The sequence below is a fragment of the Aedes albopictus genome, chromosome 3, assembly GCF_035046485.1.
Source record: "Aedes albopictus strain Foshan chromosome 3, AalbF5, whole genome shotgun sequence".
Classification (NCBI taxonomy): Eukaryota; Metazoa; Arthropoda; class Insecta; order Diptera; family Culicidae; genus Aedes; species Aedes albopictus.
In genome coordinates this window covers 37,482,912-37,509,350 of record NC_085138.1, presented here as the reverse complement: position 1 = coordinate 37,509,350, position 26,439 = coordinate 37,482,912, and the positions used below count along the sequence as shown (strand labels likewise).

Here is a 26,439-nt window from a genome sequence, read left to right as displayed (position 1 = left end):
GACACTTTTTAATTCGTACGCCGCTTATACGACACATGTCGAATTAAAAAATGTCCAAATGTCACAGCGATGTACACTGTTAATGCAAAACAGTTTGATATTGCGCTTATACTCGCACCCGCAGCAACTCCTCTTGCAGCCGCAAATTCCGGAAGTTTTGAGTTGGTGCTATTCAACACCCAAACCGCCTGGAGACCAACCGCAATGAACTGAGGATGGCAACAATCGTAGAAAGAACGAGCTTTTCATTCGCGCCACCGCAATATTTCATGAAATTATGTTTCATAACAAATCCGGGAATCAAAACAAAAACAAAAATACACACCAAAAATCAATTGAGGGTTTCAGCAAAATTTTGCTGAATTTTGCCGAGCTGAAGGTTTCAGCAAACATTTTGCTGAAATTCAGCAAAATTTTGCTGATTTGTTCAGTAAACTCTGCTGATCACCAGTAACGTTTTGCTGAAATTCAGCAAATTTTGCTGAAAGTTCAGCGAAAAATTTTGCTGGACCCTTCAGCTCGGCAAAATTCAGCAAAATATTGCTGAAAGCGTTTAGTGTGTAGAGTTGCCTAATTTCAATGAGCATGATGGTGTAGGGCGACCAGTATGTCGAATTTAAAGTTTACCCCGGTTATACGACAACAGTCGGTGTCGTATTAGCGGGGTAATACGGTACTCCGAAAAAAATCTCAGGAGAAAGTCCAGGGTAAATTCAGAAAAAACTCTGAAAGACATCCCACGACCAACACCGGAAGGAATCTTCTGTGAGAAGTTCCAGGAGAAACTCAGGTAAAACTTCAAAATAAACCCCCGTGAGAACATTTAATAACAATTCCAGCTTCCTGTAGAAAACCAGGAAGGAATTCTAGAAGAAAGCTCACAGGAATTTGTTGAAGATATTACAGGAAAACATTTGGAAGAAATCTAGGGAGGAACTCCAGCAGAAAATTCGTAAAAAAAAACGAGAAATTCTTGGAAGAACTCTAGTAGAAATGCCAGGAATAACTCCTGTAGCAACTCAGAGAAATTCTAAGAATATCTCCTGGGGAAGGCCCAAGAAGAACACCGGAAGCAAACGCGCAAAACCTCCAAGAGGAATCCCGAGAGATATTCTAGGAGTAATTCTGCGACAACTTCTACGATTTATCCCGAAAGAAATTCTTATAGAGATTTAGGTTAGATTCTGTTAGAAAACATACGTAAATGTCGTGTTGTTTAAGCAGGAGTAACTCCAGGAAAATCTCACGAGGGGCTCTGAGAGTAATACCGAGAAGAAATTATGTAGCATCCCCGTGAAAAACTCCAGGAAAAACCGGTTGGAGTTCAGGAAGTTTGAGAAAAAAAATCAGGAAGGAATCCGGAATTATACCTATCCGGGAAAAATTCAAAAAACAATATCAAGTAAAGTGGCGTGAAAAATACGGAAGCAGTTTGGTGAGAAAACCTAAAAGACACTCTGGGGGGGTGGGGGGGGGGGGGGGGGGGGGTGGGGTTAATTCTAAAGAAGCTCCAGAAAAATTCATGGGAAAAAATCCTTGTAGCCTAATTTCCAGGTTCATTCACGTCCACGTGGAATTTGCAACATCTTATCGGAATCGTCGGCTTGTCGGAAATATCTGCTAGGTCTAGAAGCCCTGCTTGTGGTTCACGATTGTCCAGATTCCTTCTTGATTGAAGTTGCTTTGAGAATAATATTTCAGAAGATTTTTTAACGTCTCTACGGAACCCCTAGCTACCAGTAAGAACATGCAGCTTTACGGGAAAAGTATTTGTTTTGACAGTTTGTTTTTACTACAAACATGTAGTAAAAGCTCATGTTCGACAGATGAAAACACTGCATGTTCGAAAACTTTTTTATTCATACCAACAATTCAGAAATCTTTTCTTTTGAGTAGATCTACAAGTAGTAAAGTTGACTACTTTTTATTCATACGATCCAGTGTTTTATTTTTTTAACGGATTAAAATTTCCCTGAGTACTTAAGTTATTCCTTGAGTGTTCCAGGTTTCGCCCTGTTCAATAAAATCCCCTAAGGATTTCCAGGTTTTCCCAGGTAGTAGACAGACACTTGTTATATAAACTAGTGCATCATATTCATCTGATTCCGTTTGTTAGGAGTTCGTCGAAAATGGTGCTCTAGAGCAACCATGGGAAGTAGAGGGTTAATACCTCTAGAGATTCGTCCAGGAATTCTTTAATGATTCCATTAGGGATTTCTCCTCGCATTTTTGTATTGATTCTTCCAGAACTCTTTCACAGGTATGTTCCGGAATTCTTTCCAGATATTGTAAAGGAACTTCTTTTGCGATGACCTCAAGGAATACTTCAAGATTGTTTTAGAGATTCATTCAGGGTTTTCAACTGCGTTTCCTTCAAGGTTTTCTTCAGATATTCGGTGTTCTTCTCGGGACAACCTCGAGTATTTCCAAGCTTTATCCTGCCGTTCGTACAGAAGTTATTCCTAGAATTTCTACAGGAATTTCTCACCGGATTTCTTTAGCAATTGTTCACGAAGTTTCTTGGGAAGTTTGGGATTCCTTCCAGAAATCTCCCCGTCTTGCTACCACAATCCCTCACTGGATTCTTCCCGGAGTTTATTCTGTAAGTTCTTCTAGAATTTTTCGTGAGCTTTGACCTAGAGTTTCTCCCGGGCCATTTCTGGATAACGGTTCTCGCGGGATTTCTCTTGAATGTTCACCTGAGATGCCTTTCCGAGTTTGTCCTGGGAGTTGTATTAGCAGATTCCTTTCGGTGATTTAGGATATATTCTGGATTTTCCTTCGGTGTTGCTTTTGAGATTTCTGTCGGAGTAACTGACTATATTTCTGTACTCCTCGTGAGATTTCTCTTATGGAAAATCACAGAATTACTTCCAGAGTTCGTCCCGGAGTTCATAACGGAAATTGTACGAGATTCCTTTTGGAATTTCTCTGATAGTTACTACCGGTGTTGTCGTCGATATGTTTTCAGAAATTTTTATTGAATTTGTGAGAAATTCCTGTAGAAATATCGAGAGGAATCCTGATGAAACCTCGCTCGCTGAACTCCGCGAAGAGCTGTTGGATAAATCCCGAGAGGAACTTCAATAGAAATCCCGAGAAAACTGGGACACTCCGAGAAAAAAAAAACTTCTGGGTGTAATTCCGGGAGGAAATATTTGGAGAATTCCGGAACGAACTCTGAAAACTTATAAAGAAAATCTCGGCAGGAATACGAGAAAATTCCCGTGAGACGCTTCAAGAAAAATCCCAGAGAATTCTCTGGAAGAATACTGGAGAAACTGTTGGTAAGCTATCCTGGAAAACTGCTAAGAGACATCTCTGAAGGAGCTTTGGAAAGAAATTCCTTTGTGGAAGAAATTCCGAAGGAATCCCGCGAGAAACGAGCGATACCGGGAAAACCTATAGAAGAAATTCCGGGCAGTACTTCTGCAGAAATTCCAGGAATGAACACCGATGAAATCGTCTTTGGAACTCTGGCAACAAATCCTTGATAGCCTCTGGATCAAATATTAAGAGAACTCCGACGGAACAAAACTCCGACAAACCTGCAGTAAAAAAAAATCCCAGAAAAATTCAAACAAGAACTCTACGAGAAAAAGCGAAAGAATTCTATGAGTAACTGCAAAAGAATCGCATAAAATATGCCAGAACTAATCGCGGAAGGCAGTCAAGAGAGAATCTTTGATATATCTATAGAGTTCCGAGAGAAAATCTCAGAGAAACTTCGGAACGAATTCTGGATAGATTTCCAAGCACATTTTAAAAAACTTTCTGAAGAAATGCCTAATCCCTGTAAGCTTTTTTGAGAACACAGATCTTTCACCAAAGTTTACTAGTATCCATCGAATTACTATCTCTGCCGCCCGTTTTTATTAGAAATTGTGAATAGTCCATTGTACTTTGAAGATTTTCATCGGAAGCCCAACATTACTACAACACTACTTGTAGCATCCTCTAAGTCTGCTTTTAAAACTTTTAGTATAAACTATTTTTATTCATAGGCTTAGTTTGTATACGAATATACGAAAGTTGTAGTTTGGTGAACTCGTTATTCACACATCACACGAACATGTACAAAAAGGTAGTAAACTCAGAATTACTACTTTACATTCATATGGCCCGTACATACTGTTACACAATTCTTACCTTCTTCGGCAGACAGAGGTTCGGTAAATGCGTACTGACGTCGATTCGCTCCATGAACCACACCAAGTTCCAGTAGATGATGGGATGTTCATCGACGAAGCTAGCCTTGGCCAGCGCTAGGTCTCCCTCCTGGGCCAGAATGTTTTCCAGCTCCTTCCGAAGTACCAACGGATTCAGGTATGGCACGGTAATTACGTCCGCTTGCTGTTGCTGCTGTTTGGACAACGTCGTTTGGTTGTTGGACGACCGCTGTTCCTCCGATATGATGAACACGTTCAGGAACGGGACCGTTACTTTGGTGCAGGCGTGACACGTTGTGTTCAAATTCGAATCCTCGGCCGACCAGCCGGCCATCACATCCTCGTCGTACAGTAGCACCGAACAGTTGTGACACTGCGAGCAGGATGTGATCTGTAGGACGAAATCGGACTCGTTCGGTTCCGAAATCTGAAAGGATTGAGAAAGCAAGCTTCGAGAGCAAGTTCCGTGAAATAAATTTTAGGAAATCCTACCTCAGCTACCGCCGTGTACACGTTGTCCGGCAGCGTGGGATATGTGTTCAAACTGTTGTTGGACGTGGTGTTCTCCCCAAGAGGCACTAGGTTATTGTAACTGGACTTCCTGGACTCGCTGAACCGACCCCACAGATCGAACTCACTAGAAACTCTTCGCGATCGGTTTCCGTTGATGCCGTCTTCGTTTAGCAAATCACTCTCCGAACCGTGAACGTCACGATCCAGTCCCCCGACGCCGTTGATCGTTCCGGATCCTGTCTTAACGGGAGTTGTGTTGGCCGAAATAGCCTCCTTTATTTCATCCAGCTTCTTCGCAACGGAAGTGGCTGCGTTTTTGATACTGCTCAGACCTCCCTGGAGAATCTCGTTCGATTTCTTACCCGTCAGACTTGGACTGAAATGGGGCAAACAATCTCGGGTTAGGATAATCCTAAGTGTTAGGGGATTCTCAACATCTACGCACTCAACATGGGACAACATTGAACGAGCACGATTTGAGGGGAGAGGGATGGCGTGCACTTACCTGACGCTAGAAATGCTCTCTATCACGTTCGTCGATAGGGATTTGAAATCTTTTTTCATGGATAAACGTGCAGGTGAGTAACGGCTACCAAAAATATAAACATGATACATGAGAATGGGAAATTATAAGGCGCATCAAAGGATTGGGAGGGAGAACTTATGTATACGAGCTGGGATGTAGATTATTCTGTTCGGGTTTGAATATGGCGTGACACACATCCATTTACTCGAACATCAATCGAAACCCCCATGGATGATCGGTTGGGCATGCATCATTCCGACTAAAACTCAACTTTCCAAATGACATCGAGAGCGACAAAAATAAACCGCTTAGTTCTCATGCAACTTTCCCGTCCATACTCACCCGAAGTTGAACTTTAACGACGACCCAATACTGGCAAAACTGGAAGTAACCGAACTCGTCACGGGCATAGTTTCCGACCGGTGCATGCTCTTGTTCAGCTGCATCGAATCGTCGAACGTTGCGGATCGTTGACCCTTGAACAGGATCGGCTGATCCGTGTAGATGGTATTGTTGTGATGAATTCCGTTCTGACCGCCAGTTCCATTGGCACTCGCCAAGGACAGTTTCTCCGTAGACTGTTGCACTGCCAACAGCTCGTCGTTCCCATCATCATTCAACGCACCCAACGGATCGTCCTGGGTCACTAGTGTGCGAGGCGAGACCCTACATTCAAAAGCAAACGATCAATTCAGAAATATCAAAAACCAATCAATTACACACCAAAACTTACTTTGTTGGACTTCCCTTGGCGTTATCCTTATCGTCCGCCAGCTCCTCCTGCGAACTGTTCTCGTTTTCGTTCTGGAAATCCAATGCCCGCTTCACCTTGGTCACGGCGCTGTCCCCTATCGCACCGTTGGCCGTTACCACGGTACCGTTTGGAAAACCCTTGGCCTGCTTCTGCAGTTTGTCGATAAACTTGGAATCACCAGCGAAGCTATCGGCCCGGGCCAACATCCGGGGACTCAAATCGCACGACGAACTCGAAGAGGACGGTTTGAATGAGGATTGCTTATCTTTCGGACTGTTGCTTTTTAGGTGGCCGGCTTCGCCGCTTATGAGCAACCCGGCACTGGACAGCACGTCCGATGATTCCTGATGGGCGGAAGTTTGCCGCACGATCGCTCCCAAGCGCCCTCGCAGTTTGTCGAAGGCGGCAAAGTCAATGGCGGAGGTGGACTGGTGTTCCGCTTGGGAAATCCCCGAGTCCAAACTGGTGCGAGAAGTTCCGTCAACGGATTCCAGGGTGCAAAGGTTATTCTCCTGGGACGCGGAGAGCCTTCGACGGGCGGCGAACTTTTTGCCTGCTCGCTTGAAATGTGCAGCTCCCATCACGATGTTCCGAAGACGATTCCAGCGCATTTGACTGGAAAGGATAGAATCCGAGGGCCACTGAGCTTCCAGCACGCAACGATTGTAGAAACCGTAGGTTAAGGCATTCGGTTGGATTCCGGATCGTTTCATCAGGTAATGCAGACGCACGGCCAGGACCGGGAGATTGTGCATTCCACACAACTGCATCATTATCCTGTAGCAGACCTCATCGCACTGAATTTTCAGTTTGCAGGCTTTCGCCAGCAAGTCGTAGGCCGCCTTCAAAATGGTGTGCTCTCGACCGGAATTTTCCGAGATCAAACTCGGAAGAACCATGAAAAAAATGGAGTAACAGGCAGCCAACAAGTGTTTGGCCCACAATTCCGGATTGCCCTGGTTCTTCCGAGCCAGCTTCTGGGCCGTTTTAATTTCATGTTTTGTCCGACGGGCCATCGGAGATCCGGGAGCCAAACTACTGTGCTGCTGCAGCGCGTTGACCAGCAGGCTCCGTCGGGATTGTTTCAACAGAATGGGGTTCAAAACGAACGATCCGTACAAGAATCTCTTCTCGGTTAGCCCCGGTTGACACTCCGGAGGCAATATGAACTTTGTCCGCTCACTGCCGTGACCAGAATCCCAATCAATCAGTTTGATCTCGGTGGGAGTATCCTCGTAGGCGCTGACTTTCTCCGCACACTCATCGAAAAAGGCCAAGTTGTGATCTCCGTCGGACACGAATGAACGCTCCTCGATGAATTTGATGAACATTTGCGTTTTCATGAGCATCTGAAAGAACTTGTGATGAGCTTTATCTCGCGATCGTAGAAACGCATTCATCTGAAACAGTGCATCTGGATCGGTGGCTCGACTAGTCGGGGCTTGCGAAATCGGCACCAAGTAATCCCTGTACCCCTTCAAAATCGAAGCCATGAACTGCAGAAACGCTTCCTGTATTCGTTGTTCCAGGTTCTGCTCGCGTCGCTTTTTCTTAAAATCACGGTCCAAACTGTTGGATGATTCGTTCGAGCTGGTTTGACTCAGTTCTTCCAGGTTCCGTAGGGTCTGTTTCAGGACGCGAGCCGCTCGTTTCGGAAGAAGCTTGGTGTTCAGATGTTTCTGCGATTCGCAAAGTCCGATCGTGTTGGTATCCAGATCGACGCAGGTCACATCACTGGGTGGTTCGTACAGATCGAAAAACCTCGAGTCCACTCCGATCAGATAGGGCAGTGGCGCGTGCAGGACCTCTGCCAACCCCAGTGGACACAGCGGAATGTAGGGACACTGCCATTTAAACGGGAAGAGAAAAGACGAGACAGCCTCGGCGACGGCCGTCAGCGTGGCAGGTCGAAGAGAGTGGATGAGGATCTTCTGTTCGGTCATCACCAGGAGCAGCACGTGCAGGCAGTTCTCCGGACCCAGATTGGAGAGCAGCTGGCGGAATCCGGCTCCACTTCGCGGAAGGGGCGAGTCTTCCGGAAGGGTGAGCAGAATTCGCTCGTTGTTGAAGTTGCACAGCTGTAGCAGGATGCTCGGGGACGGGAATGGCACTTCGTCGAGCAGATGGGTAATGTAGCGTTCGATCGGAACCTCTAGCGGAGCGTCGAAGATGGAAACTTGCTGGAAGGTTGAAGAATTCTTGTAATTATCAGACCGATGTAGACGAATAACGGACTTACGTGCAAAAATTGAAGCCATTTTTCAAAAGTATCACCAAAAGGCCACCTGGACAGCAGACAGATCGATTTGTTAACATGTAGGGAATGGGTTTTGTGGGAATCCGAACCCCATTCGAGCAGTTCCCGCTGCTGTTCGTTTAGCTGTTTTTCACTGGAAACGAAAATCGACAGTTATTTTATATACCTCGGTACATTATTGTTAGATCGGCATTGGCGCAACTAGGAAATTTGTCTAAAGAGGTTGGTTGAAACGAGTTCAAGACTACGAGGATGTTAAACATGAATATTGTCCATATTCGCATAGACAATGTGAGCGCCACTGTAATTTTCAAAACAGAGATTCTCTCAGAATCCTGAGAGAGATTCATTCAGAATACTGAGAGGGATTATTTCAGAATCCTGAGAAGGATTCTCTCAGAATCCTGAGGATTTTCTCAGAACCCTAAGAGGGATTCTCTTAGAATCATGAAAGGAATTCTCTCAGAATCCCGGGAAAGATTCTCTAAGAATCCCGGGAGGGACTCTCTCATAATCCCGAGAAGCATTCTCTCAGAATCCCGAGAAGGATTCTCTCAGAATCCAGAATCCTGAGAAGGATTCTCTCAGAGTCCAGAATCCTGACAAGGATTCTCTCAGAATCCAGAATCCTGACAAGGATTCTCTCAGAGTCCTGAGAAGGATTCTCTCAGAATCCTGAGAAAGGTTCTCTCAGAATCCTGAGAAGGATTCTCTCAGAATCCTGAGAAGGATTCTCTCAGAATCCTGAGAAGGATTCTCTCAGAATCCTGAGAAGGATTCTCTCAGAATCCTGAGAAGGATTCTCTCAGAATCCTGAGAAGGATTCTCTCAGAATCCTGAGAAGGATTCTCTCAGAATCCTGAGAAGGATTCTCTCAGAATCCTGAGAAGGATTCTCTCAGAATCCTGAGAAGGATTCTCTCAGAATCCTGAGAAGGATTCTCTCAGAATCCTGAGAAGGATTCTCTCAGAATCCTGAGAAGGATTCTCTCAGAATCCTGAGAAGGATTCTCTCAAAATCCTGAGAAGGATTCTCTCAAAATCCTGAGAAGGATTCTCTCAGAATCCTGAGAAGGATTCTCTCAGAATCCTGAGAAGGATTCTCTCAGAATCCTGAGAAGGATTCTCTCAGAATCCTGAGAAGGATTCTCTCAGAATCCTGAGAAGGATTCTCTCAGAATCCTGAGAAGGATTCTCTCAGAATCCTGAGAAGGATTCTCTCAGAATCCTGAGAAGGATTCTCTCAGAATCCTGAGAAGGATTCTCGCAGAATCCTGAGAAGGATTCTCGCAGAATCCTGAGAAGGATTCTCGCAGAATCCTGAGAAGGATTCTCTTAGAGTCCAGAATCCTGACAAGGATTCTCTCAGAATCCAGAATCCTGACAAGGATTCTCTCAGAATCCAGAATCCTGACAAGGATTCTCTCAGAGTCCTGAGAAGGATTCTCTCAGAATCCTGAGAAGGGTTCTCTCAGAATCCTGAGAAGGATTCTCTCAGAATGCTGAGAAGGATTCTCTCAGAATCCTGAGAAGGATTCTCTCAGAATCCTGAGAAGGATCCTCTCAGAATCCTGAGAAGGATTTTCCCAGAATCCTGAGAAGGATTCTCCCAGAATCCTGAGAAGGATTCTCCCAGAATCCTGAGAAGGATTCTCCCAGAATCCTGAGAAGGATTCTCTCAGAATCCTGAGAAGGATTCTCGCAGAATCCTGAGAAGGATTCTCGCAGAATCCTGAGAAGGATTCTCGCAGAATCCTGAGAAGGATTCTCGCAGAATCCTGAGAAGGATTCTCTTAGAGTCCAGAATCCTGACAAGGATTCTCTCAGAATCCAGAATCCTGACAAGGATTCTCTCAGAGTCCTGAGAAGGATTCTCTCAGAACCCTGAGAAGGATTCTCTCAGAATCCTGAGAAGGATTCTCTCAGAATCCTGAGAAGGATTCTCTCAGAATCCTGAGAAGGATTCTCTCAGAATCCTGAGAAGGATTCTCTCAGAATCCTGAGAAGGATTCTCTCAGAATCCTGAGAAGGATTCTCTCAGAATCCTGAGAAGGATTCTCTCAGAATCCTGAGAAGGATTCTCTCAGAATCCTGAGAAGGATTCTCTCAGAATCCTGAGAAGGATTCTCTCAGAATCCTGAGAAGGATTCTCTCAGAATCCTGAGAAGGATTCTCTCAGAATCCTGAGAAGGATTCTCTCAGAATCCTGAGAAGGATTCTCTCAGAATCCTGAGAAGGATTCTCTCAGAATCCTGAGAAGGATTCTCTTAGAATCCTGAGAAGGATTCTCTCAGAATCCTGAGAAGGATTCTCTCAGAATCCTGAGAAGGATTCTCTCAGAATCCTGAGAAGGATTCTCTCAGAATCCTGAGAAGGATTCTCTCAGAATCCTGAGAAGGATTCTCTCAGAATCCTGAGAAGGATTCTCTCAGAATCCTGAGAAGGATTCTGTCAGAATCCTGAGAAGGATTCCCTTAGAACCCTGAGAAGGATTCTCTCCGAATCCTGAGAAGGATTCTCTCCGAATCCTGAGAAGGATTCTCTCCGAATCCTGAGAAGGATTCTCTCCGAATCCTGAGAAGGATTCTCTCCGAATCCTGAGAAGGATTCTCTCCGAATCCTGAGAAGAATTCTCTCAGAATCCTGAGAAGGATTCTCTCCGAATCCTGAGAAAGATTCTGTCCGAATCCTGAGAAAGATTCTCTCCGAATTCTGAGAAGGATTCTCTCAGAATCCTGAGAAGAATTCTCTCAGAATCCTGAGAAGGATTCTATTAGAATCCTGAGAAGGATTTTATTAGAATCCTGAGAAGGATTCTATTAGAATCCTGAGAAGGATTCTATTAGAATCCTGAGAAGGATTCTGTCAGAATCCTGAGATGGAATTCTCTCAAAATCCTGAGAAGGATTTTTTCAGAATCCTGAGAAGGATTCTCTCAGAACCTTGAGAACGATTCTCTCAAAATCCTGAGAAGGATTCTCAGAATCCTGAGAAAGATTCTCTCAGAATCCTGAGAAGCATTCTCTCAGAATCCTGAGAAGGATTCTCTCAGAATCCTGAGAAGGATTCTCTCAGAATCCCGGGAAGGATTCTCTCAGAATCCTGAGAAGGATTCTATTAGAATCCTGAGAAGGATTCTATTAGAATCCTGAGAAGAATTCTATTAGAATCCTGAGAAGGAGTTTGTCAGAATCCTGAGATGGAATTCTCTCAAAATCCTGAGAAGGATTCTTTCAGAATCCTGAGAAGGATTCTCTCAGAATCCTAAGAAGGATTCTCTCAGAACCCTGAGAACGATTCTCTCAAAATCCTGAGAAGGATTCTCTCAGAATCCTGAGAAGGATTCTCTCAGAATCCTGAGAAGGATTCTCTCAGAATCCTGAGAAGGATTCTCTCTGAATCCTGAGAAGGATTCTATTAGAATCCTGAGAAGGATTCTCTCAGAATCCCAACAAGGATTCTCTCAGAATCCTGAGAAGGATTCTCTCAGAATCCTGAGAAGGATTCTCTCAGAATCCTGTGAAGGATTCTCTCAGAATTCTGAGAAGGATTCTCTCGGAACCCTGAGAAGGATTCTCTCTGAATCCTGAGAAGGATTCTCTCTGAATCCTGAGAAGGATTCTATTAGAATCCTGAGAAGGATTCTCTCAGAATCCCAACAAGGATTCTCTCAGAATCCTGAGAAGGATTCTCTCAGAATCCTGAGAAGGATTCTCTCAGAATCCCAACAAGGATTCTCTCAGAATCCTGAGAAGGATTCTCTCAGAATCCTGAGAAGGATTCTCTCAGAATCCTGAGAAGGATTCTCTCGGAACCCTGAGAAGGATTCTCTCTGAATCCTGAGAAGGATTCTCTCTGAATCCTGAGAAGGATTCTATTAGAATCCTGAGAAGGATTCTCTCAGAATCCCAACAAGGATTCTCTCAGAATCCTGAGAAGGATTCTCTCAGAATCCTGAGAAGGATTCTCTCAGAATCCCAACAAGGATTCTCTCAGAATACTGAGAAGGATTCTCTCGGAATTCTGAGAAGGATTCTCTCAGAATCCTGAGAAGGATTCTCTCAGAATCCTGAGAAGGATTCTCTCAGAATCCTGAGAAGGATTCTCTCAGAATCCTGAGAAGGATTCTCTCAGAATCCTGAGAAGGATTCTCTCGGAACCCTGAGAAGGATTCTCTCTGAATCCTGAGAAGGATTCTCTCTGAATCCTGAGAAGGATTCTATTAGAATCCTGAGAAGGATTCTCTCAGAATCCCAACAAGGATTCTCTCAGAATCCTGAGAAGGATTCTCTCAGAATCCTGAGAAGGATTCTCTCAGAATCCCAACAAGGATTCTCTCAGAATACTGAGAAGGATTCTCTCGGAATTCTGAGAAGGATTCTCTCAGAATCCTGAGAAGGATTCTCTCAGAATCCTGAGAAGGATTCTCTCAGAATCCTGAGAAGGATTCTCTCAGAATCCTGAGAAGGATTCTCTCAGAATCCTGAGAAGGATTCTCTCAGAATCCTGAGAAGGATTCTCTCAGAATCCTGAGAAGGATTCTCTCAGAATCCTGAGAAGGATTCTCTCAGAATCCTGAGAAGGATTCTCTCAGAATCCTGAGAAGGATTCTCTCAGAATCCTGAGAAGGATTCTCTCAGAATCCTGAGAAGGATTCTCTCAGAATCCTGAGAAGGATTCTCTCAGAATCCTGAGAAGGATTCTCTCAGAATCCTGAGAAGGATTCTCTCAGAATCCTGAGAAGGATTCTCTCAGAATCCTGAGAAGGATTCTCTCAGAATCCTGAGAAGGATTCTCTCAGAATCCTGAGAAGGATTCTCTCAGAATCCTGAGAAGGATTCTCTCAGAATTCTGAGAAGGATTCTCTCAGAATCCTGAGAAGGATTCTCTCTGAATCCTGAGAAGGATTCTCTCAGAATCCTGAGAGGAATTCTCTCATAATTCTCAGTGGAATTTTCTCAGGATCCCGAGAGAGATTCTCTCAGGATCCCGAGAGAGATTCTCTCAGGATCCCGAGAGGGACTGTCTCAAGATCCCGAGAGGGATTGTCTCAAGATCCCGAGAGGGATTCTTTCAGGATCCCGAGAGGGATTCTCTCGGGATCCCGAGAGGGATTCTCTCGGGATCCCGAAAGGGATTCTCTCAGAATCCCGAGAGGGATTCTCTCAGAATCCTGAGAAGGATTCTTTCAGAATCCTGCACCCTTAAGGTGAATATATAACGAAGCCACACCTCTAATTTTCGAGAGCACACATCTGAAGAACCGAATGTCGGATTGAGCTGAAAAGTTGATCGATTGGTTACCCGCTGGTGGTGACCAATCGATCAACTTTTCAGCGCAATCCAACATTCGGTTCTTCAGATTTGTGCTTTTGAAAATTCGAGTTGTGGCTTCTGCATATATTCACCTTAAATGAAACAACACAACGCACGAGTAACTTTCACGCAGCGTGAAAATTTCACAAATCTGCGTGAAAATTCTTTTGTCTTTTCTGTCGCGTGAAAGTTACTCGTTGCTCTGTGTACATCGAGTTCTGCGTGTGAAAGAGTTTGTCTCAGAATCCTGAAAGAGTTTGTCTCAGTATCCTGAGAGGAGCGAACCCTTAAGAAACATCTAGAGGAATCTTTGAATGAACTCCAGGAAAAACCTCTGACGGGTTTTCAAAAGGAATCGCTGAATGAGTTCCTGATTAAATTGCTGATGAATTTCAAAAAAAAGTTTCTGCAAGAATCCCTGAAGGAGTTCCTATAGGAATCCCAGAAGGCGTGTATGGAGGACAAGGAATCCCTGAAGGAGTCCTTGTAGGAGTTCGTGGAAAAATCTCCCCAGAAACTCCAGGAGTAATTTATCAAAGAATGCCAGGAAAAATCCTTGTAGGTATTTATGGAGGAATTAAAAAAAACATCTAGAGGAATCCTTGAATGAACTCCAAGACAAAAACCTTCGGACTATCTAGAGGAATCTTGAAGAAGTTCCTGGAAGATTTCAAAGAGAAAATCCTGGAGATATCCCTGAAGAAAGTCTTGTAGAAATCCTTAACCCTTTCCTTCCCACGACTTAGAACGACTATTTTTATGCCAAGCAAGCATTTCTAAAAAAAAGTGCTTGAACAAAAGCTATTGCAAATTGGCCAAATTTTTCGAAATCAACAGAAAAAATAGTTGTAAATCAATAGTTTTTTGATTGTTTATCAATAGTTGCAATATTGAAACAAGTAGTTGGCAGTTGGGTTTACCTGATGACATTACAATTGTATTCTAAAAACTATGGCATCATATTCATCTAATTCCGTTTGTCTCGATTTCGTCGAAAATCGATGGTGCTCTAGAGCAACCATAGAAAGTAGAGGGTTAAAAAACTTCTTGGTGAACAAAGAGGAAACTCCTGGAGAAAACCCTGAAGGAGTTCCTGGAAGAATCTCTCCTGCAATTACAAGATAAATTTCTCCAGCAACTTCAGGAGAAATCTCTCAAAGTATACCAGGAAAAATCTCTGAAGGATTCCATGAAGAAATTCCTGAAGGAATCCCTAAAAAAATCTAGGAGAACTCACTGAAGCACTATCTGATTAATCTTGGAGAAATCCCTGAAGGAGTTCCTGGCGGATCCCCTCAAGAAATTCCAGGAAAAATTATCCATGGAAATCCAGGCGAAATCCATTAGGAATTTCTGAAACGATTCATTGAAAAATCTCTCGAGAACTCCTGGAGGAATCTCAGAAGGAGTCCCTGAAGGAGCTTCTGCGGCAATCCACGAAGGAGTTCCTGGAGAAATTCCTGAATTTCTGAGTTGGAGTTGAAGAAATCCTTGAAGGAATTTAAAAGGAAATCCCTGGAGTTCCTGAAGAAATCTCTTCAACCATTTCAGGAGAAATCCCTGAAAGAGTTCCTGGAAAAATCCCTGAAGAAATTCCTGCAGAAATCATCGAAGGAGTTCCTAGAGAAATTCCTGAAGGAGTTCATGAAGAAATCCTTCAATGATTTCCAGGAAAAATCCCACAAAGAATTGTAGGAGAAATCCCTTAACGCTTTCCTAGCCACGACTTCGAACGACTATTTCTATGCCAAGAAAGCGTTTCCGAAAAAAATGCTTGAATAAAAGTTGTTGTAAATTAATCATTTTTTTTAAAACAATTAGTTGGAAATCAATAGTAATAGTACAGTGATTGTTTATCAACAGTTCCACTAATAAAACAAGTAGTTGGCAGTTGGATTTACCTAATGAGATAACAATCATGTTCTTGATACTATTGTATCATATTCATCTAATTCCGTTTGTCTCGAGTTCGTCGAAAATCGATGGGCTCTAAGGAAACCATGGGAAGTAGAGGGTTAAGGAGTTCGTGGAGAAGTTTTTGGAGGAGTCCTTGCAAAAACCTCTGGTAGGAATTTCTGGAGAAATACCTCAAAAAGTTCCAGATGAAATCCCTCAAGAAACTCTAAAAGAAAATCCTCGGAAAAAAGCCAAGAGAAATCTCTGAAGGAAATCCTGGAGAAATTTCTGGAGGAATCCTGCTGGAGGTACTGCTGGAGGAATCCTGCTGGAGGTACTGCTGGAGGAATTGTTGATAAAATTCTCAGAGGAATCGCTGATTGAAGTCTTGAAACAATCTCTTAAGGAACTCCTCGTAATATCTCTGATGATTTTCCTGGAAGAATTTCTGAAAAAACTATCGAATCCCTGCAGAATTTCCTGGTGGAATGCCTGAAAAAAATCTGGAGAAAACCTTGGACCTTGGACCTTAGACCTTAAGAAAATCTTGGGAGGTATTCAAGAAAAAATCCTGGAGAAATTTCAGAACGAAAATCCATCGGGCAACTCCTGCCGAAAGATCTCTATAAATTCTAAGAGAAATTACTGAAGGAATTACTGTAAAAATCCTTCAAGAAGTTCATGTGGAATCTCCTGTTAATCTAGTGGTTAAGGCTATGATCGACAATCCGCAGACGGAGGGTTCGATTCCCGTTCCGGTCAGAGACGAACCAGCCAAGGGCTGAAAGTCTCTCTAATAAAGACAAATCAATCAATCAATCCCGTTCCGGTCGGGAACATTTTCTCGACTTCCTGGGCATAGTGTATTATCATTGAACTTGCCTCACTATAAACACACTCATGTAATTGCAGGCAAAGAAAGCCCTTCAATTAATAACTATGGAATTGCTCAAAGAACACTAAGTTGAAGAGAGGCAGGCCAACTCCCAATGGGGACGTAGAGGCATAAAGAAGAAGAAGAAGAAGTTCCTGTTGGATTTTCTGAGGGAGTTCTAGGAGGAGTCCCTCAAGATGTTCTTGAAAAAAAAAATCATGAAGGAGTTTCTGGAAGAGTCCTTTAATGAGAACTAACTCAAAGAATTCCAGGAAAAATCCCAGAAGAAATTCATAGAGGAATTTAAGAAGACATTTCTAGAGGAATCCCTGACGGAGTTCCTGCAATAATCCCAGTAGGAACTTGAGAGAAAATACCTAAAGGAACTGATGGAGAATCCTTTGAAGGAGTTGCTCGAGAAGTCCTTGATGGAGTTACTGAGGAAATAGCTTCAGCAATGCCAGGCGAGGTCTTTACAACATTTCCAGCACAATCCTTTAAGAAATTCCTGGAGGAACCAAGGAAGGAATTCCTAGATAAATTTCCGAAGATTCCGAGGAGAAATCACTAAAGAAGTTCATGCAGGAATCCCTGAAGGAGTTTATGACAGAATTCGTTAAGGAATTCCAGAAAAATCCCACAAATATTTCTAGGAAAAAATCCTGCCGAAATCTCTGAAGAGTTTTTGTAGAAATCCCTGGAGAAGTCCTTGGAGAAATCGCTTAAGGAGTTCCTGGAGCAGTCCCTGAAAGAGTTCCTTCAGAAACCAATGAAGGAGTTCCTTAAGATATCCATGAAAGCGTTCCTGGCGAACTCGCTGAGACAGTTACTGGAATAATCCCTGAAGGAATTTGAGAAGAAACTCCCGCAGGAATTCATGGAGAAATCTCTCCAGCAATTCCAAGAGAAAGGCCTCGCAAATTTCCAAGAAATTTTCTGAAGCAATTTCTCGAGAAACACAAGAAAAAAATCTTAAAGAAATTGCTAATGGAATCCGCGTAAAATCCATGGTGAAATCAATGAAAAAGTTTCTAGAAGAATCCATCAAGGAGTTTATGAGGAAATTTCTCAAGGAATTCCCAGAAAAATCCACCAAAAGTTCTAGGAAAAATTCCTGAAGGAATCCCTGAAGAGTTCCTAGAGAAACTTCTGGAAGAGTCCCTGGAGAAATCTATGAATGAGTTCCAGTAGAAATCCCTCAAGGAATTCCAGGAGAAATCCATCAAGGAGTTTCCTTAAAGAATTCCAGGAGAAACCTCTTGAGGAATATGAGTGTAAAATTAGCATTTAAGTTAAAATACACATTAATAAAAATGAAAAAAAATCTTGAGGAATTCCTAGAAAAATTCCTTGAAAAAATGCTAGAAGAATTTCCTAAGCAATTTCTGGAAGAAACCCTGAAAATAATCTTATATTGGATAAACTCCCTTACGAAATTCCTAGAGTTATTCAAGAAGAAATCCCTGAAGGAATCTCTGCATGAATTTCTAGAAGAATGCTTGAACCAACGCCAGGAGAAGCCTCTTACAGAACTTCTAGAAAAATGTTCGAAGGAACACTTAAATTAATTCCTGAATAAATTCCATTGAATCTCTAACGAAGTTCCTGAATCAACTTCTGATGAAATTCCTCGAGGAATCATTGCAGAAGTTTCCCAAGAAATTCCCAGAAAAATCCACCTAAAAATGCAGGAATCCCTAAAGAGTTTCTAGAGAAACTCCTGCAAGAGTCCCTGGAGAAATCTTTGGAGGGGTTTCTAGAGGAATCTTTAAAGAAGTTCCTGGAGAAATCCTTCTAGGAACTTTAAGAGAAAATCCTCAAATAATTTCAGGAGAAATCTATTGAGGAATTCGTGGAAAATTTCCTGGACGAATCTTTGAAGGAATTGCCTGAGGGATTTTTTAAGAAATTTCTTGAGGAATCCCTGAATAGTTTCAGGAATTATTATCTTATGTTGGATGAGTCCCACATAGAATTCCGGGAGGAATTTAAGAAGAAATTCCTGGAATAATCTCTGAAGGAACTTTTGGAAGAATCCTTGAATTAACATCCGGAGAAACTTCGAACAGAACATCTAAGCCACGGTTCCTAACCTTGGCTCTCGCGACCTCCCAGTCTGTCGTCACTACGCTTTTCGTAAAACAATCGAAGCGTGCCTGCAAGCGGTTGGGGGGTCGCGAAACGAAGGTTGGGAAGCTATGATCTAGAGGAATGTTCGAAGAAATTCCTGAACTAATCCCTGAATAAATTCCAATGGATCACTAAAGAAGTTCCTGAATCAAAAACTAATGGAATTCCTGGAAGAATCATTGAAGAACTTTCTGAAGAAACTTTTGAATGAACTCCAGGATAAACCCTTGACGGAGCTTTTAAAGGAATCTCCGAAGGAAAATCCTAGAGGAATCTCTGAAGAAATTCCTGGAGGAATCCAAGAGGAAAATCATAGAAAAATCTGAAGGAACTACTAGCGTAATCCTTGGATTAGCTTCAGTAAAATCTCATGATGGAACTTCTGGAGAAATTCCTAAAGAGATTCTACGGTATGAAGGAGCTTATCAATTTGGGTTTATATTGGTGGACATCGTCTTAGAAACTTGTCCTAGTTCTGATTACAGAAATTTCTAACTACGCCAATATAGATCGATGCCTCTCAAATACTCACTCGAAATCTTCGTAGAATGTTAAGGCCGAACCGTACACTTTGTAGGTTCCATCGTTGACCGTTAGCACAAACGTGCTAAAGATAGGCTGGATGGGCTTCCGCTTCAACTGAAATAAGAAATAGTCATATAATATCTTGCTAATAATAAAACCAAGTAACAACCACACGTACTTTTCCATCGCCCCCGGGCACATGCGGCCACGCTTCCAATGTGGTCCCCATCGGGAGGCAGAACAATGGTACACTGGGGCACAGATTTAGCGGGAAATCGTTGTGGTCCACCGTGGGGTACCGGTGCAGAATCTCCGGCTGGTAGCTGATCAGTTTCGGACGGTTCATTGACTTTTTGTAGCATAGGTACACGTCGCTGCCCATGATGCCCTTGTTGAGCGTCTTGTGGATCATGCAGAAGGCATGCGGTGGTTTCTCCCCCTTGGACGGTATGACCACGCAGAGATCGGTGACGACCAGCTCGTTGCAGGGCATGTCATTCTTGGCGCGGCGAAACGTGAGAAATGTTTTGGCCGACGAATTGTTCACGTTGGCCAGCCGATCGCCGGGGGTGTAGTGGACAATCTCCGCATCGGGCATGATCCGCTCGGCACCTTCGTACATGACTCCGATGTCGACCAGCGGCGGTTTATCCTTCCCCCGGCGGTAGTAGATGAAGCAGGCCACTGTCCGGACGGAGCCATAGTTGAGATCTGCCAGCAGACCGGTCGGTGTGTTCTCGAGCACCTCGTAGTCGGCGGGAATCTTCTCGCCCAGCGATGGGAAGAACACGCCGATGTCGGTGATGGGATCGATGGTGACCGCCGAGCGCAGGTGGGACGAATCGTTGAAGATGTTCTCCTTCAGCAGCTTTGGGTTCTCCGGCATGCCGGCCACCACAAAGTAATCCGCCACCCGACGCTCGTCCATCGTGGGTGCGGTGTTCTGGAAGAGATGAGAAAAAGCCGGTGTAAGAAAATTTAAAAAGCAATGAATCGTTTCTTAGAAATAGCACAATGTATGTACAACTACATCTCTTTCCCATTGATGACCTTACCACCCATCATCCAAGTTATGGCCATCACATTTTGCTCATCTCGGCACTATGTCGGCCATTCAGCGCACGTGAGTCAAGATATGAAAAAGTCACGTTTTTAACCCTCTAATGGATACCTGGGGTCCATTGGACACCAGAGCCACTTTGAAGTGGTCGCAAAAAAGTTTGGATTGACACATCGGTCCCGTTTTCACAGTACCTTCAAACTACACCACGATGAGTTATTTGTGCAAAAATAACAAATATTTCATGGCGTACTATAGATTATTTTTTATGTCAAAGTTGAACCGGGCGATTTTGGTCCCCTGGGGTCCATTGGACCCCACGACACGAATGATTATATCTTGTGATCGTCACTTCCTAGAATAATGCTGTCTTCGACAAAATTGTTCAATAGACCAAGGGCAATCTTGTGACGAGCAAATTGAATTGGAATAAGCCCAGTAGGTGGCGCTATTGTTTATTCAAATTATGGATTGAAAGTTAAATTTAGCTTGAATATCTTGAGATTCGGAATGTATAGAAAGTTTGTGTCTTCGGCAAAAGTGTTCAATACATCAAGGATTATTTGGTAATGAAAATTATTTTGAAGTTTTTCTGCAAAATGGCGCTAATTAATTCGTATATGCCCAGCATCCTAGATTACCGAGTGGCAAGCGTCCTCAAATAAGTACGCTTCTTTTGAAGTGAATATCATGAGAATAACACAATATAATTACATTCTGTTCACAATACTAATACTTTCAATTTGGTGGATAATTTACTTCAGAATTGACTCACCCGGATACCTCCAGGAATTCCTCCCAAAATTTCTGAAGGAACTCCTACCAGGATTCTTCCAGAAATTAATACAGGGATTCTTTCAGTAATTCCTCCCGAGGTTCCTCTACGATTTCATCTGGGAAATCCACTTAAAAGCCCTCCGGAAATGACTCCCAAAACTACATCTGGAATTCCACCAGGGATTCAACTAGGAATTCGTAAAAGGATTCTTCCACAAATGCTTTCCGAGATTCCTCCACGAATTCCTCCCAGAATTTCTTCAGGAATTTGTCTCCGAATTGCTCCCGGGTTTTCTCCAGAATTTCCTCCCGGGTTTCCTGCATGAGTTTCTCTAGGAAATCCACTTGAAATTCCTCCTGGGATTTCTTCAGGAATTCCTCCGGGGGTTGCTTCAGGAATTCCTCCTGAGATTTCTCCAGGAATTCTTACCGGTATTTCTCAACGAATTTCTCCCGGGATTCCTCCAAGAATTCTTCCTGGCATTCCTCCAGGAATTCCTCTCGGGATTCTTTCAGGAATTTCTCCCGGGATTCTCCAGAAATTTCTTCCGGGATTCCTCCAGGAGTTGCTCTCGAGATTCCCCTACGAATTTCTTCCAGGATTCCTCCAGGAACTCCTCACGGGATTCCTCCAGGAGTTTCTCTCCAGGATTTCCTCCCGGTTACGGGAAGGAAACGTTGAAATTTACATTCCATTTTATTCGATTTTTCATGAAAATATATTTTGTATCACAGAGAACAGACATCCAAGCCTATAGAAAATTGTCTCGAAAGCTTTGCAAGGATTCAATTTTTTTAGCGTTGACAACACTAGTCACCTATGCGGCAAGTTGCTACAATTAGTGGTGAGTACGCATATCTACATAAGTTTTATATTCACCACCGACAACAGCGTGGGAACATTGGGACAGAAGCGCCACCACGATGTTGCCACTTGTGTTGCCATTTCAAATGAATGTTTAATTCCTTACACAGTTTTGAAACTGAGCTTGGATGTCTGATCTCTGTGCTGTGGAAAATTGTGTAGATTATGATCAAAGTATAATTGTATGTATCCGGTAATCTGTACACGCAGAAAAAAATATATTGAACTCAAAAATAAAGTGCTTTGAATCAAAGAAAATAAATCATTGAACCACGGCCTAATACCTTTTTTGCTTTGAATCTAAAATATTTGGCATTAGTTTCAAAGCATTCATCACATTGTTTCTAAAATCAAGCCTCGCGGCATTGATTTTAGTTTCAAATACTTCTTCACTTTGAATCTATAACATTATTGCTTTGAAACTAAGCAATTTTGTGATTTCAAAGTCCATATTTTTTAGAAACAAATATCCATCGACTTAGATTCAAAAACAAAATATTTTTGTTTAAAAGTGGTAACGAAATGAAAAAAAGCATGCGAGAATCGAACACGGGTACTGTTATAATATGCATCACTGATAGCGAGCTATCGTTCACGACCAGATCTGCTCTTGAAAATCTCAGGGTAAAACTGAATCATCTTGCTCATTATTGGCTATGTGCATTCTCCGATATTGAAATCAAAGAAAATATTTTTTTGATTCAATAAACCCCGCGACTTAGAAATGAAGTCTCTTTGAATTTGGTTCTAATATGTGTTATTTTTCTGCGTGTAATATAGACACTATAGATTCCATATGCTTTCCAAGGTTCAGACAACTGTAAGGGGCCGTCCATAGATGAAGTGGCATTTTAGGGTGGTGGGGAGAGTCTCTGATTATGCTACGAGCCATGTATTAGGTATGGGAAAATAGGGGAATAAGGGGGGTGTCAAAAATCGTCAAAAAAAAAAATGCTACGCCATTTATGGATGGCCCCTAACCATGCGATCTGTCAATTCGTTTAGCCAAACGAGATTTACGGAACGATAACGACTGTGGGTTGTGTGACGTCATTTTCTATTAGTACACACTAAATTCACTATAAAACACTCTAAAATTGCGTAATTCAAATATTTCTCCCCAAGTCTGTAGATTCTATAGTGTCTATATTCGGTAGGTCCATGTCCTGCCAAATAACAGCTGTAGACACCATCTCTATAAATAATAAGCATCCCGCACCAGCGTCTCCCAATAGGAGAGTTCGTATCAAATGGCTCATCAACTGAACATTTTTGACCTACCCAACAACTAAGACACCATTTTTCTAAGAAATCAGGATCCTGAGATATTATGAGATAAAAAAATTTGCATGCAATCTAGCACTGCCTAGTGGTGGAATATCGAATCAAACGGTCCATAATCTATAAGTTCTTGACCAACCAAACAACTTTGCCGAAGACATCAACTATATAAGTAATCAGGATCCTGAGATATATGAGATTTAAATTTTACGAGATTTAAATTTTATGAGATTTAAATTTTACGTCTGTTTGTCTCTGATTCCTCTTGGGTTTATTCAAATATTACGAAACGCAAAATTTGACAACTTAAGGGCTCCTCCCTTCTCCGTGTAACAACTTTTGTATGGAAAATTTTGAATGAATCGTAACACAGCGCTAGACCACCTCCCACTCCTTGGCGTTACGTAATATTTGAATGACCCCTTTTGACCCGCTGGACATATATGTCTACTCCTCTACAGCAGTGCGATTTACCCTATTGTTTCGGTACGTCTTGTCCTTGTCCGCTTGTTTAGGTACGTTATATCCTGTAGATCGGGGGCATTTTTCAATGCTCACTAGCACCACCTAGCGGAAACTTCCCGAACTAAATTGTTCATCACTAGATAGGCCTTGACTTTCCTAACATCTTTGCTGAAAACATCACCCTTTCAAAAAGTAAGGATCACGAGATACGCGAGAATATATGTTGGGGTCCAATGGACCCCAGGGTCCCAAAACGGACCTTCATTTAAGGTATCCTCTTGAGGGTTAATGAGTTTGCAGTGCACTAGCATCTATCTGTTTCCATCTCCTCTGCGTTCGCTCGATTGATGGCATAATCAACGTTGGCATCTATCAAGCACCCAACATGAATCACTATTTGCTTGCTACCTTGTAGGGTACCTACATGCGACGAGCATTCCATCACTGGCCCAGCACTAGGACTAGGGTTAGTCGGTGCTGTCACTGTTAGAGCTTGTCTTTTTTTTTATGATTGAACGAATTCTTTCGAGCTCTAATCACCCGCAACCGACGACGACACGCTGATTTGTCTCTTGAAAATGTACGGAGCCACCCGAGTCCTGTCCGAGGGTTAATGAGATTTTTCTTCAATCTGACGAGAAAAACCACAAACTGCTGTTGCAACTCTTATATTGCAGTAATTAGTGATGTGTGCGGTACAATTTGTCAATCTTCCCCACAGATAGGCAACTCGAGAGGAGGTTCGTCTAAGTAAGGGTGCTTCAACCTTCCGGACTACTTCATATATGCTAGTCATAGCGTACTTATTTATACTTATTTCTCGTCGTACAAATAAGTGGCAATTCGCTGATGGACATCAGCGTCGTCGTTCGGAAGTCGAAAACTGGACGAGACTATGCAAATGCTATCAAGAGCCATTTCGATTCGTTTACACACTGCATTGAGGTCAGAGCTTGTTGGGATGGAACTTTAGAGTGGAAAATGGACTCCGGTGAATGCATAAATAACCGATAACCAGGACAGTCTGCAGTGTATTCTATCTCGTGTATATAGTGTTTCATTCCATTTATATTGCAGTTCGATGATTGGTAGAGGAACTGGAGAGAACAAACTGACCGATGAGGTATTCAAGTGGATTCAATTGTGATGAGTTTTTGCATATTTCTTGGATAAGCAGATAAACAATTCTCAATAACCGAAAAGTAATGCAAGACTACAATATTGTACTAGTTATTTCTAATTTACCTAAAGTTTGCAGAAAAGTAAAATTATAATTGAAGCGAACTTTTTCAAACATTATATAAAAAATCCCGAAGATCCACGAAGGTATCTTCTTCTGTAAAGAGAGAGGCGAACCAGCCAAGGGCTGAAAGAAAGAAATATAAATGAATCAATCAATTCTGTAAAGTTTTTTGAGCATTAAGATATTGAAGTACTTGCTGATGATTAGCACTTCAACTGTAATCTCACATTTGTTGATCGTTGAAATTAAGCGTACTTCCAAAAATAAAAGGTAATACATAATACATCAATTCCCGGAAGCTAGATGAGCCTCCTCCATAACAATAATAGACGCTAACCGGTTCATTAACCCTACTGACGTTGTTATTATGTTATATCTATATCCATAGGTGACACAGCGTAGCGTCGTTCGATGCTTCCTTTCAACAAACCCGCATCTATCGAGCATTATTTACAACACGTTTCGCCGATATTTTTGATGTGTTGTAGGAGGTAGACAGTACCATATATTTAGTGCGGTACACGCGTGGATATTCAGCAAGACCAGACTCAGGATGATGGGTGGGTTTGATTCCTGGTAGATCCAGGATCTTTGCATAACGTAAATTTGCCTGACTAAATAGCGTATCTTAATGCTTGTCACACGATATACATACACATACAAAATGGTCATTGGTAGAGGAAGCTTAAAGTTAACAACTGTGTGAGCATTCAAAAGAACACAAAGCTGAGAAGCAGGCTTCGTACCAGTTGGGACGTTACGCCTAAGAAGAGAATAGGTAGATGGATACCGCTCTATGACGTAATTGTGGAAACGCGCAAAACCAATAACCCAATAAAGTCTATTCGGCTCTTCCCCGCAAAGATCCGTCTTCGTTTGTATAACCACCTGGTTCAGTATGTTGTGTGTTGTCGTTCCGTTTGCTGTCTGCAAAGCCAGCCAGCACAGCATGCGCGCGGTTTGTCGTCGTAATTCGATAAGTTCATTTGCATACGACGGTGGCGATGATGATGGCAACGGTGACAACGACAACTCGACGAGTTCTTCCTGTCAGCATAGCGTTCAATCTGTGCATTAGCATTAGCATTAGTATCTACCTTTTACCTACAAGGTACGGAACAACATAGTTACCATTACATAAGCCAATACGCGGTCGCCATGTGCGAGCTTATGTATAGGGGTCCCTCTAGGTGTCGTTCATCAAGCACGTAGAATTTCGGGTCACTTAGACCTTCACAGAAAGAAAAAGTGAAAATTAATCGTCATGTAAACCGCAAAATAATGGAAATAATGATCATGTAATCGAGAATCCAATGTAACATTCCATCAATTATAATGCACATGATTAGCGAAATGACTGTTGATGAACATTCCAATATACTGAAATCGAAATTAGTATGACAACATTACTTTGTGCCTGCAGCATCTTGAATTTGCAAGCGGACATAATATTTCTATGAAAAAGTCGCGAACATTACATGACCGTAATGTAAAGATACGCTAGTTTAGCTGAATGCATGACAAGTGGATCAAAACAAACATGGCTACTGTGTTGGAACGGATTGCTGCTGGAGAGCTCCCGAAAAGTTGAAGTTTCCGGAGGATTTTGCCACGGGTTTCAAATTAAAGTAAGTATTTCAAATGACATCATGTACATATGTTTATAGCAAGTAAATCTTGATCTTTTTACAGCCGCTGGAGGAAAAAAAAACGGACCAGGGTGCTGTCTTCGATGGATTTTCGCTTGAACTTTTTTTCCATTACGGACTTCTGTTGCTGCTGCTGCTGC

General features: G+C 42.6%; 1 protein-coding gene across 2 annotated transcripts in view; it reads right to left on the bottom strand.

Annotated features, from left to right (window-relative positions):
- LOC109419296 (DENN domain-containing protein Crag) overlaps positions 1 to 19,902 on the bottom strand; it is a 28,356-nt gene extending 8,454 nt beyond the window's left edge. The window contains exons 1-8 of one of the 2 annotated variants that reach the window (XM_062855717.1): positions 19,138 to 19,902; positions 18,967 to 19,073; positions 8,202 to 8,352; positions 5,942 to 8,142; positions 5,551 to 5,874; positions 5,188 to 5,271; positions 4,662 to 5,058; positions 4,150 to 4,596 (exon numbers count right to left, since the gene is read on the bottom strand). In XM_062855717.1, coding sequence (XP_062711701.1) covers positions 4,150 to 4,596; positions 4,662 to 5,058; positions 5,188 to 5,271; positions 5,551 to 5,874; positions 5,942 to 8,142; positions 8,202 to 8,352; positions 18,967 to 19,073; positions 19,138 to 19,887 — 4,461 coding nt within the window. In that variant the 5' untranslated portion in view covers positions 19,888 to 19,902. The remainder of the gene's footprint in view (positions 1 to 4,149; positions 4,597 to 4,661; positions 5,059 to 5,187; positions 5,272 to 5,550; positions 5,875 to 5,941; positions 8,143 to 8,201; positions 8,353 to 18,966; positions 19,074 to 19,137) is intronic. The other variant, XM_062855718.1, reaches the window with a different exon arrangement.
- Positions 19,903 to 26,439: the final 6,537 nt, after the last annotated feature.